The sequence below is a fragment of the Microchirus variegatus genome (assembly GCF_963457635.1).
Source record: "Microchirus variegatus genome assembly, chromosome: 1".
Lineage (NCBI taxonomy): Eukaryota > Metazoa > Chordata > Actinopteri > Pleuronectiformes > Soleidae > Microchirus > Microchirus variegatus.
Genome location: NC_139802.1, coordinates 35,078,434 through 35,090,768, shown reverse-complemented (window position 1 = coordinate 35,090,768; position 12,335 = coordinate 35,078,434). Strand labels below are relative to the sequence as shown.

At 38.1% G+C, this 12,335-nt stretch overlaps 1 protein-coding gene across 2 annotated transcripts in view; it reads left to right on the top strand.

Annotated features, from left to right (window-relative positions):
- The window catches only part of csgalnact1a (chondroitin sulfate N-acetylgalactosaminyltransferase 1a), a 37,913-nt gene extending 25,805 nt beyond the window's left edge, over positions 1 to 12,108 (top strand). For both annotated transcript variants that reach the window (XM_083893091.1, XM_083893090.1), the window contains 4 exons: positions 7,955 to 8,133; positions 8,234 to 8,328; positions 9,653 to 9,734; positions 11,760 to 12,108. In XM_083893091.1, coding sequence (XP_083749217.1) covers positions 7,955 to 8,133; positions 8,234 to 8,328; positions 9,653 to 9,734; positions 11,760 to 12,055 — 652 coding nt within the window. In that variant the 3' untranslated portion in view covers positions 12,056 to 12,108. The remainder of the gene's footprint in view (positions 1 to 7,954; positions 8,134 to 8,233; positions 8,329 to 9,652; positions 9,735 to 11,759) is intronic.
- The last annotated feature ends 227 nt before the right edge of the window (positions 12,109 to 12,335 follow it).

Genomic DNA, 12,335 nt, shown 5'->3' with positions numbered 1-12,335 from the left:
GAGATTATGACTAGATTAAATGATACAAATCGAGGGAGGAAATAGAAAATATGCTGAAAACAAATCAAAGAGGGCAAAACATAGTATAACAGTATATGGACCCATTCTGCACATAGCCCAACGTTAATAACTTGCCACGAGAGTTCAGTCTGCAGTTATCTCTCCAAATACATGCAGCAACTACTGATGCAGCAGCTCGCTGTAATGTCTTTTCTTCTCTTGTACAATAGCCCAGAGAGGATGCGCCACTCCGACGGCTCTGTAAACATCAGGCAAGTGACAGATAAACAGGAAAAATTAGCTGTTAATAATTTATTTTGGTGCGTAAAAAAAAAAGTGCCTTGTTGAAATGTATTTCATGAGGCAGCAGGACTGCTCGCAGCCCAGCGAGGATGCAATTAGGCAGAACAGCGCCTTGAGCTCGATCAGCAGTAATAATGCTCTCTGTGACAATGCCAACACGCTGATACTCACCAGTAAAATGTTGACTGTGTTTCGCCAAGTGTGGACATATCATTAGTTTTGCAGTTGCACCAGGAACTTACACATATAACATTTTGTGAAGATGATGCTGTGTGATTTATACTGAGGGGAACACACCCTGTGATGTTGAGATTTATTTGTGAGGTTTCCTTTAAAGAGCATTGCAATATTTAACTGGATGTTCAAAGGTTCGATAAAAGAGGAAGTCGCTCATTAATGCGTTTCCTTCAACTGCTGTGAAGCAAACTGGCCATTAAGCAATAGGTGGCACCCAAGTCAGTGTCAGCATCCAAGGCACAACTTGAAAAATAAAGATTGATAAATAAAGAGTGTATAGACGTTGATATATGTAGGTATTTTGTTGCTGCCTCAGTTTGTAATTGTAGTAATATTTGCTTGTTGCTTTTAGTAAATGTTCAGTTTCCTCCTCTTATCCGTTTCATCTGCCATCTCTGCTCTTTTTCCAGTACGGTGGAAAATACTTCAAACTATGAAACATTTTGGCAAATTTTGGACCCAGAAATGTCCTTCAAAAAGTTGTCAAATTTAAGACGACATGGTATAATATGACATTTTTGTAAAATTTTGGACAAAAAAACTTTCTTCAAAAAAGTTGTCAAATTTTAGAAAACATAGTATAAAATGACGTTTTTGTCAAATTTTGGACCCAAATATTTTTCTTCCAAAAAATTGTCAACATGACAACATACTATACTATGACTTTTTTGGCCATTTTTGGACGACATACTTTACGATGACGCTTTTGACCATTTTTGGAGGACATACTATACTATGACATTTTTGACCATTTTCAGAAGACAAACTATACTATGAAGTTTTTGACAATTTTTGGACGACATACTATATACTATGACGTTTTTGTCAAATTTTGACCATTTTTGGACGACATACTATACTATGACATTTTTGACCATTTTCGGAAGACAAACTATACTATGAAGTTTTTAACCATTTTTGGACAAAATACTATACAAGACATTTTTGATCATTTTTGGACGACATACTATATACTATGACGTTTTTGTCAAATTTTGACCATTTTTGGACGACATACTATACTATGACATTTTTGACCATTTTCGGAAGACAAACTATACTATGAAGTTTTTAACCATTTTTGGACAAAATACTATACAAGACATTTTTGATCATTTTTGGACGACATACTATATACTATGACGTTTTGTCAAATTTTGACCATTTTTGGACGACATACTATACTATGACGTTTTTGACCATTTTTGGACGACATACAATACTATGACGTTTTTAACCATTTTTGGACAAAATACTATACAAGACGTTTTTGATCATTTTTGAACGACATACTATACTATGACGTTTTTGACCATTTGTGGACGACATACTTTACAATGACGTTTTTGACCATTTTTGGACGACATACTATACTAAGATGTTTTTGACCATTTTCTGACGACATACTATACTATGAAGTTTTTGACCATTTTTGGACGACATACTATATACTATGACGTTTTTGACAATTTTTGACAATTTTTGAACGACATACTATACTATGACGTTTTTGACCATTTTTGGACGACATACTTTACAATGACGTTTTTGACCATTTTTGGACGACATACTATACTAAGATGTTTTTGACCATTTTCTGACGACATACTATACTATGACATTTTTGACCATTTTCGGAAGACATACTATACTGTGAAGTTTTTGACCATTTTCAGACGACATACTATACTATGAAGTTTTTGACCATTTTTGGACGACATACTATATACTATGACGTTTTTGACCATTTTTGACCATTTTTGAACGACATACTATACTATGACTTTTTTGACCATTTTTTGACGACATACTATACTATAATGTTTTTGACCAATTTTGGCTATTTTTGGACAACATACTATACTATGACGTTTTTGACCATTTTTGGACGACATACTTTACAATGACGTTTTTGACCATTTTTGGACGACATACTATACTATGATGTTTCTGACCAATTTTGACCATTTTTGGACGACATAATTTACTATGACGTTTTTGACCAATTTTTACAGTTTTTGGGCGACATACTATACTATGATGTTTTTGATCATTTTTGGACAACATATAACTCAAGAGTGACATTTATCTGAAAAGGATGGTAATGCTTTGGCCAAGTGGTCTAAGATATATGCTTTTTGGTCTAATCCTCCCCCAAGGGGCACTGGTTCGATTCCCACCCTCAGCAGTCATTTGGAAGTTTTAGTTTATTTTAGACGACATACTAAAGTATGACTTTTGTCAAATTTTGGACATCATAGTATGACGTTTTGGTCAACTTTTGGACCAAAACACTTTTCTCCCAAAAAATAGTCAAATTATGGACGACATAGTATAGTATGAAGTTTTTGTCAAATTTTGGACCAAACAAAAAACAAAAATTCCATAAAAAAATTGTCAAACGATGACGCTTTTGACCATTTTTGGAGGACATACTATACTATGATGTTTTCGACCATTTGCTGACGACATACTATAGTATGACATTTTTGACCATTTTCGGAAGACAAACTATACTGTGACGTTTTTGACCATTTTTGGAAGACATACTATACTATGACGTTTTTGACCATTTTTGGACGACATACTATACTATGAAGTTTTTGACCATTTATGGACGACATACTATACAATGATGCTTTTGACCATTTTTGGAGGACACACTATACTAGGATGTTTTTGACCAATTTTGACTATTTTTGGACGACATACTATGCTTTGACGTTTTTGACCATTTTTGACCATTTTTGGACGACATACTATGGTATGACGTTTTTGACCATTTGTGGATGACATACTATACTATGACGTGTTTGACCATTTTTGGACGACATACTATACTATGACGTTTTTGACCATTTTTGGCCGACATACTATACTATGACGTTTTTGACCATTTTTGGACGACATACTTTACTATGATGTTTTTCACCATATTTGGACGACATACTATACTATGACGTTTTTGACCATATTTGGACGACATACTATACTATGATGTTTTTGACCAATTTTGACCATTTTTTGACGACATACTATACTATGACGTTTTTGACCAATTTTGACCATTTTTGGAGGACACTATCCTATGACGTTTTTGACCATTTTTGGACGACATACTATACTATGACGTTATTGACCAATTTTGACCATTTTTGACAAAGTATAGTATGTCGTTTTGGTCAAATTTTGGACCAAAAAAGATTTCTCAAAAAAAATGGTCAAATTTTGGACCACATACTATACTGTGACGTTTTTTACCATTTTTGTACGACATTCTATACTAAGAGGTTTTTGACCAATTTTGACAATTTTTTGACGACATACTATACTATGATATTTTTGACCATTTTTGACCATTTTTGGACGACATACTATACTATGACGTTTTTGACAATTTTTGGACGACATACTATACTATGACGTTTTTGACCGTTTTTGGATGACATACTATAATATGTCGTTTTTTAAAATTTTTGGACGACATACTATACTATGACGTTTTAGACTGTTTTTGGATGAAATACAATACTATAACGTTTTTGACCATTTTTGGACGACATACTATACTATGACGTTATTGACCAATTTTTACCATTTTTGACAAAGTATAGTATGTCGTTTTGGTCAAATTTTGGACCCAAAAAAATTGTCTCCAACAAAATTTTCAAATTTTGGACAATATAGTATAGTATGACGTTTTTGTCAAATTTTGAACCAAAGAAATTTCTCCAAAAAATTGTCAAAAGTAGGACGACATAGGTATGACCTTTTTGTCAAATTTCAGACAACATCCTAAAATATGACTTAAAATACGACATCCTTACCGGTATATGACCGGTTATATACCGTCCCCCCCCCCCCCCATTTGTTTAGTTTCAATCTCACCCTTAGATGTCACTAATTAATAACTCTGGAAAGAATGAGAGGAAGCCTGGTCTTTGGCCACATGTTGGTGACTTTTCACATTTATTCATCACTGGGTCTGCAGTCAACCCTCAGGCTACATAAACGCACAGATTTACAAAGATAGTAAACAGAAATCAGGTTGTATTTTGCTGTGCGTCCTTAGCAGAATCAACACTGCTGCTGAGATACAACATGACAGTTTTTTACAGGCTTCTCTCTCTCTGACACACTTTGAATAATTTAGCCACGACTCGGTACCAGTCATCACGCCCACAGTCAGCAAACAGACTATTTCTGGCCATAATATGAATGCTGATGATGCCTGTGGGCACGATGGAGATATAAAAAGTCGTTTAGAAAACATGGTTATTGCAGGATTTAAGTGGACTTTCCCACTTGGCTCACAACAGCTTCATTTAAAACACTCAAGACATTCTATTTCAATCGACAGTATATAGATTGTAAACAGGAAGCTGCAGCCAGCACCTTCAAAAATGTCAGATTTTTCCTTTAAAAACTGAGTAAAATATAACATTTTCACTTCAGTAAAACAACCACATAGAAAAAAAGTAAAATGATTTATTTGCTTCCTCATTTAGACTCGCCTCTCGCATTTTTCTCATCATCTCTGACGAACAAGCTTTTTTAGTGTCGTTAAAGCTGAGCCTGAATCAACATGTGAGTGTCGCTGCTGTTGCGTTGATATTGTTTGAAACAGTCAGAGTTATTGTGCTCTGTGTCTGCCATCTGTGGACAGTTTAGTGCCAGTGGGTGGGTCCACCTCTCCTGGGACTCTGTGTGGACTGGGGGAACAGTTTGAGTCTGTTTTGATGAGGATGCCGGACTCTGTCTGCTGTCTGACAGATCAGATGACAGACAGTGAGATATTTAAGGTCATGTGCTTTTATACACTTTTGCCTCTGCAGCAAGAAGACCCGGGTTTGCGACCCAGTCAGAACAAGGGCCTTTCTGCATGGAGTTTACACGTTCTCCCAATGTGTGCATGGGTTTTCTCCAAGTTCCACTTTCCTCTCACAGTCCAAAAACATGCAGATTTGGGCATTAGGCAAATTGGACACTCTAAATTGACCGTATGGTTGTTTGTCTCTATGTGGCCCTGTGATGGACTAGCGACCTGTCCAGGGTGTACCTCACCTTTCGCCCTATGTCAGCTGAGATTGGCACCAGCGTCCCCACGACCCTCATGGAGGATAAAGTGGCAGAAACGATGCTCCAGTGATTTTACCATCATTGGATGAAAGTGAGAGGAGTGTATTTTATACATTAAAGCTGTAGTGTGCACCTTTTAACCCTAGAACACTATCGCTCAAATTCAAAACACCATCATTAACGCCGAGATAATAAATGCACCCAATAAAAAGTACTTGTCATCCAAAATATATCAAAACATGACAATATATGACACATTTGAGTAGTGTTCTTTTATTTTAAACTGTGTCATGTCTAACAAAATGAAAGAAAAGCATCATGAGGGGACCATAGAAAAATGCTCCAAAATTACTGGAAATTTGGGAACAAAAAATTTCAAAAAAAAAATAAATGAATGAAAATCACATTAATGTATTTGCTCGGGTTTTCACCTGGCAATGGTGTTCTAGGGTTAAATATACATTGTGCCTGTAAATGAATGTCTTTTACATTCAAACTGTTGCCAAATGAGTTCACACACTTGCCTTTTAATCAGATTCACAAAAATGTCTCAGTATAGCAGTGTTTAGCTGTGGCGTCTGTGGCATGAATTCCACGCTGCACACAGAGTGATGCGTGTTTGGCGAGGCGAGGCGGCTAGCGTATGGTTGGCATGTGGACCTGCAGTCATCCTTTTAGAAAGCTCTGCAGGCTCACCTGAGGAGTGGTGAAAGTCTGATGTCACTGATGGTGCAAATCTTCAAATTTCTATTTGTCCTGTTTCTATGAGTCTAATTTTTAAATGTCATTGTGTATAATGACAGTAAAGCTCATTCTATTCTATACTAAACATCACAAAGCACCCACGCAAAAATGTTGTCCTCATCCTTATAGTCCTGACTCAAAGACGACACATCTCACAGCAGTGTCTCTGTCCCTCGCTGCAGAAGCTCAGTCCATATCTGTTTTTATTCCCAGCACCTTATTTTTGACCTTTAGATCATAACCACAGAAAAACTATCAGGAATACACCTTTAGTGATTTGACTTACTGCTCACTCTGTGCTCTTCTCCACTCCGCATTTATCTTCACACATAGTGGAGCTTTATACTTATGCTGATACTCGGTGGAAGTATGCAACACGTGGTTCAAGCAGCCTCAGGCAAAAAAACACACACTGACCATGTTTCCTACCATCATCCCTGTTTCCTCAAACAAAGCTGTGTGTGTGTGTTGTTGCCTCTGATGTGTTGCGTCACCCAGTCTCACATGAACGAAGGAAGACTCTCAGACGTGTGAACCAGTCTGTCCTCTGTATCCTCTGTCTGAAGTTGGTGCAAGTGTGTGTGTGTGTGTGTGTCTCTGTGTGTGTGTATGAGTAAAGGATTAGTCACTAACAGTGTGAACTGTCATGGTCAAGGACAAAGCCCCAGCTGTGCACATCTGGATCCAACTGTGTCTCTTAACTCTCACCACATCCTCGGAAAAAAAGTGCAGTAGGAAGCGTGTTATTATCCAGCGCAATTAATTGTTTGGTTACGGTTTAAAACTGGTGTGGAGAAAAATCGCTGTTTGAGGTGGAAAATACTGAAGGCAGTAAAAGGGTGAAAGCAGAGGGTTATCAAGTCTGGATTAACCAACAAGGGCAAAAACTGACCTAAACTTCAGCCTCCTGCCACTCTTCCTGTAGTATTTTCATATATTTATGTACAGTTCACATGGCAGCTTAAATTAATTTCCCTTGTGTGTTTAATTAGGGCTGTCACATTTTATCCAAAAAGGTCAAACTTGAACAGTTTAAAGCCCTCATCATTCCAGTTATTACTATGTTGTACCTTAGTGGTGTTACATTTGTGAGCAAATTAAAAGGCAACTGAGTGAGTCGGAATCCTTGGAGCAAATCATTTAATGTCTTTTCTTGGTTGTTTTGTCCAGCTTGAGGCCGAATAATCTATACTAACATAACTAAATGTAGATTCAGTCGTTTTGATTGTCAATAGGGAGGTTTGAAATGTGGTGAGATCGGGGATATCTGATAGTCACTATTCCACACTGCCTGCTTATGAAGTTGTTTGATTTTTATGTCCAAAAAATCCTCCAAATAGATGAATTAGCAATGAATTAGACATTATACAAAGGTGATTTAAAATGTCCTAATAAAAACATAGAACAGTGAAAAGTGAAACACAGTATAGTAAGGAAGTGAAATAACGAAATAGAATAGATATATTGTAGTGATATAATTCTTTGCAACTTTCTTTGCAACATACTGTTATTCTGTTTCCAGCTCTGCCACAATCATATGTTCGCAGTGTTCGACTGATTTCCTCCTCTCTGTCTCGCCGTGTGTCTGCAGGGAGGTTAATTTCAAGAACTACACTCTGCTCCAGCTGGACGAGGAGTTCTCTCGAGGACGAGGTCTCGATGTCGGGGCCCAGGCGTGGAAGGGAGGCAACGTGCTGCTTTTCTTCTGCGACGTTGACATCTACTTCACAGCTGACTTCCTCAACAGCTGCCGGCTCAACACACAGCCCGGTCAGAGAAACAACACCTGCTGCATACACACACACATACACACTGCATTATAATTCAGTTCCCAATTTCTGACAGCACCGTCTCTCTCTCTACATCTTAGGTAAGAAGGTTTTTTATCCGGTGTTATTCAGCCAGTACAATCCCACTCTGATCTATGGAAGCCCTGAACACATCCCGACTGTGGAGCAGCAGCTGGTAACACACACACACACACACACACACACACACACACACACACACACACACACACACACACACACACACACTGTTTATCTGTAGTTAAGACATTTATAGGTATAATGCATTCTGTTGCCTCATATCCTAACCCAGTGGTCAGCAATTGGTAGCCCGTGGGCCAAAACTGGCCCGACAGCGTCAGTATCTGGTCCAGCAGATGATTTAACAAATCTGATCTTACATTTTTTTTGCTTATCTGAAAATTCACTTCAGAGCTTTTACTGTGGACAAAATATGAACTAATTAAAATAGATTCTGTTGCTATAATTGACAGTTAAAGGTGCCATATGTAAGAATGTGGCCAAAAACGGTTACTACATTCAAATTCAAAATACAGAGGTATTTTAGGTTTCGTTTTCTGACGTAACTGGCAACCCGTCGTTGCTCGGCAGCTGAGACTCTACTGACTGCAATGATTGGTAGACGGCGGTAGGTGGCGCCACATACCAAAACATGATTTCAAAACATAAACATGATTTGCAGTCTGTAAAATATTTTTTTTAATGCAAATATTTTGTCTGCACTGTTGTTGTTGGTGAGTTCAGTTTGTTATAAGAACATTATTCCTGGATCTCTGTGACATATTAGGAGGATTTTATGGCCAGTTGCTTTACATTTATTACATAATGCACCTTTAACCTAAACTAAAGGTTTGGTTTATAACAAGTTGCATATGTTAGGCTCAAAGAAGAAGCAGTAATTCGTAAAATGTAAATGATGCACAATAAATATTAACAGTAAGTATCTCACACACATTTGTCTTTGTAACAAGCTGCCGATTAAAGACGACGTCCAAATTATTGTTTGCTTGAGGCAGCAAACGTGGGTTTAAAGCACTTTACCTGATGAAAGATACCATGTTTTGGACCAAATATTCAATTACTTTACAAAAATGTACTTGCTGATCCCTGCCCTCATCCTAAGTGTAATTTGAATCCTAGCCCTAACATCATGTCATAAAGTTGCAAGGACCTGCTAAAAATGTCCTCACAACAATGGGTTTTCACCAACATTTGTCCTCACAGCGTAATAAAGACACACACACACCACAAAACATCTTCACTCTGTAATTTTTTTTTCGCTTGCTGCAAGCTACTTCATGCTGCCTATTATGTGATGATTTTATACCTGGAGGGTAGAGGGGAAAAAATATATTCCCTTCTCCGGCTGCTAGGTGTACAAATCCATATCCAATCCTGTTGAAGAACCTCCCCTGAATATCATGCTGTTATAATACTTCTGTTAACACTGAATAAGACTTACATCCCCTTTTTTCCTGCAGGTGATCAAGAAAGAAACGGGATTCTGGCGGGATTTTGGTTTCGGCATGACCTGCCAATACAGATCTGACTTCATTAACATAGGTAAATGCTAGGAAACAACACTACAGTCATTCTCTTCCTGGCAATGAGGGAAGTATACATTTATGTTGTGCTCTTAAGGGTTTAATTCAGAGAGGTTGCATAATGGAGGGTATAAAATGGGCTTCCTGGATGCTGATAAAAAAAAAACATGCAAACAGTCGGTATAAATAAATGTATGCAAATAATTAACATAGCATTAGTTACTTTGATAAGTTTGGTGGGATTTTACAACATTACGCTGTGCGTCAGTAGCAGCACATTATTACAGTTCACACCATGTCAACAAAGATTAAAATTAAAATAAATTAAATAAATCAATTCACACAATTTCTTGTTTTTATATTGTCCAGATTTTTACCGGCTGCTTCCTACAGGTCAATAAACTACCCTCTGGAAAGGGCGATCAGAACAAGTACGGCGGACAACTCGAGTGTCTTTAAGAGGTTTTATTCTACACGCAACTTAATACACTACTTAATAGGTTGTAAACCGACAAAGCATACAGGTTCTGATGATCAGTTACAGATGATGACAAACATATAAAGGATTAGCTATATACAAAGAAGTACTTTGGTTAACAAAGCTTTGATGACAATCGCACTTTGATTTCGCACTGCACACACTCATTAACTGCTAGAAAGTTCTACATATATTGTATATTAACTTTACAAATGTGCCGTTTTATTTGTGTATATTTATAGTGCTTTTTTTACCTTACTCTGCTACATGTTTAGTAGAGTCTGACACGCTCTTTGCACTTATGTTTAGTCGTCTCTTAATTAAATGAGCTTCATATTTACCATACACACATTGCGGGCCGGTATGCCAATCAATGCTCTCGTATAACCGTCAGCAAAACAGAAACTAAGGCAAAATGTTTATTATTTTGAACAGTATTCTTTTATTATGTTCATCTGGAGTTGCAATGGACTATATTATTAACACCATGTGTACACACACGCACAAGTGAATGAAATATTAATCTGCCAAGTTCAAAATCCCTGTCTTCTCCCTGTTTAGCCCTGCAGCGTTTCTTCAAAAATGAGACACAAGATGTAAGGAAAAAAAAAAAACAGAATCCATGAGAGTTCAGTCGCGTGAAGATGCAGATTGAAACACGCCTGATCGAGAACTGCGCGTGTCGACGGTTCTGCTTAAGCAACCAACCGAACAGGCAGCGCAGGCTGCGGGGGAGAAAACCGATTACAGGATCACATTGTGTTCACTCATAATCTCATCGTCAGCAGGCTTTTCAAGACTAAATGGAGGGGATCATTTTACATTGAAAACGTGTGCTCCGTCAATGAAAGGCAAAGCAAATCAAGTTCTCCATGAACAACTGCTCGACTACGAGCTCGTATGTGCCAGTCACAGCTGCTGCTGTTTCTGCACCATGCAGCTCCAAGTTCCGATAGATAGATAGATAGATAGATAGATAGATAGATAGATAGATAGATAGATAGATAGATAGATAGATAGATAGACAGACAGACAGACAGACAGACAGACAGACAGACAGACAGACAGACAGACAGACAGACAGACAGACAGACAGACTCTTAGAAATAAAAGTGCTAAGGAGAACCATATAAGGTTCTTACTAGAACCATTAGTGTTACCAAGAACCCTTGAAAAACAAATGGTTCCAGGTAGAACCTCAGCCCTTGTACACTCTTTGAAATAAAAATTCCAAGTAGAACCATATAAGATTCTTCGGGAACCCTTTTGGAGGGTTCCACCAAGAACCCTTTTAAAACAATTTATTCAGGAAAGGGGTTTTAAAGGGTTCTCTGGATCAAAATGGTTGTTACTAGAACCATTAGTGTTACCAAGAACCCTTGAAAAACCCTTTCTTCGGGAAAGGGTTTTTCAGAAGCAAATGGTTCCAGGTAGAACCTCAGCCCTTGTAGAAGGACCCTTTTGGAACGCTTATTTCTAAGAGTGTAGATAGATAGAGATGTTGGCAGTGTTTTGATAAGAACTCAAAAGTTGATGTTATCTGTGTTTGTGTGTGTGTTCTCGTAGGTGGTTTTGACATCGACATCAAAGGCTGGGGTGGAGAAGATGTCCACCTCTACAGGAAGTACCTTCACAGCAACCTCCTTGTGGTACGAGCGCCATCGCGAGGCTTGTTCCACCTGTGGCACGAGAAGCACTGTGCCGACGAGCTGCCGCCCGACCAGTACCGCATGTGCATGCAGTCCAAGGCCATGAACGAGGCCTCGCACAGCCAGCTGGGGATGCTGATTTTCAGGCACGAGATCGAGGCTCACCTCCGCAAACAGAAGCAGCAGCAAAACTCGAATCCCAAGAAGACATGAGGACACAAAGTGGGTCCGATTATAATCTCTCCGCAAAAGACTGCAATCGGTTACGAGTGAGAATTCAGATCATCGAAAGGAATAGTTGAACATGTAAGGATCAAATAAGAAAAAAAAAGTGTTTGTCGGTTTTCCAACGCAACTGACAAGCACCAGATTATTTTTGATGGTAGTGCAGGTGGACTTTCATATTGAGAGTTGGACAAGACAATGCATTTCTGTCTTGTGTCTGTCAACACGAAGACAAAATTAGTTTTCATTAATTTACACATTTTGGCTG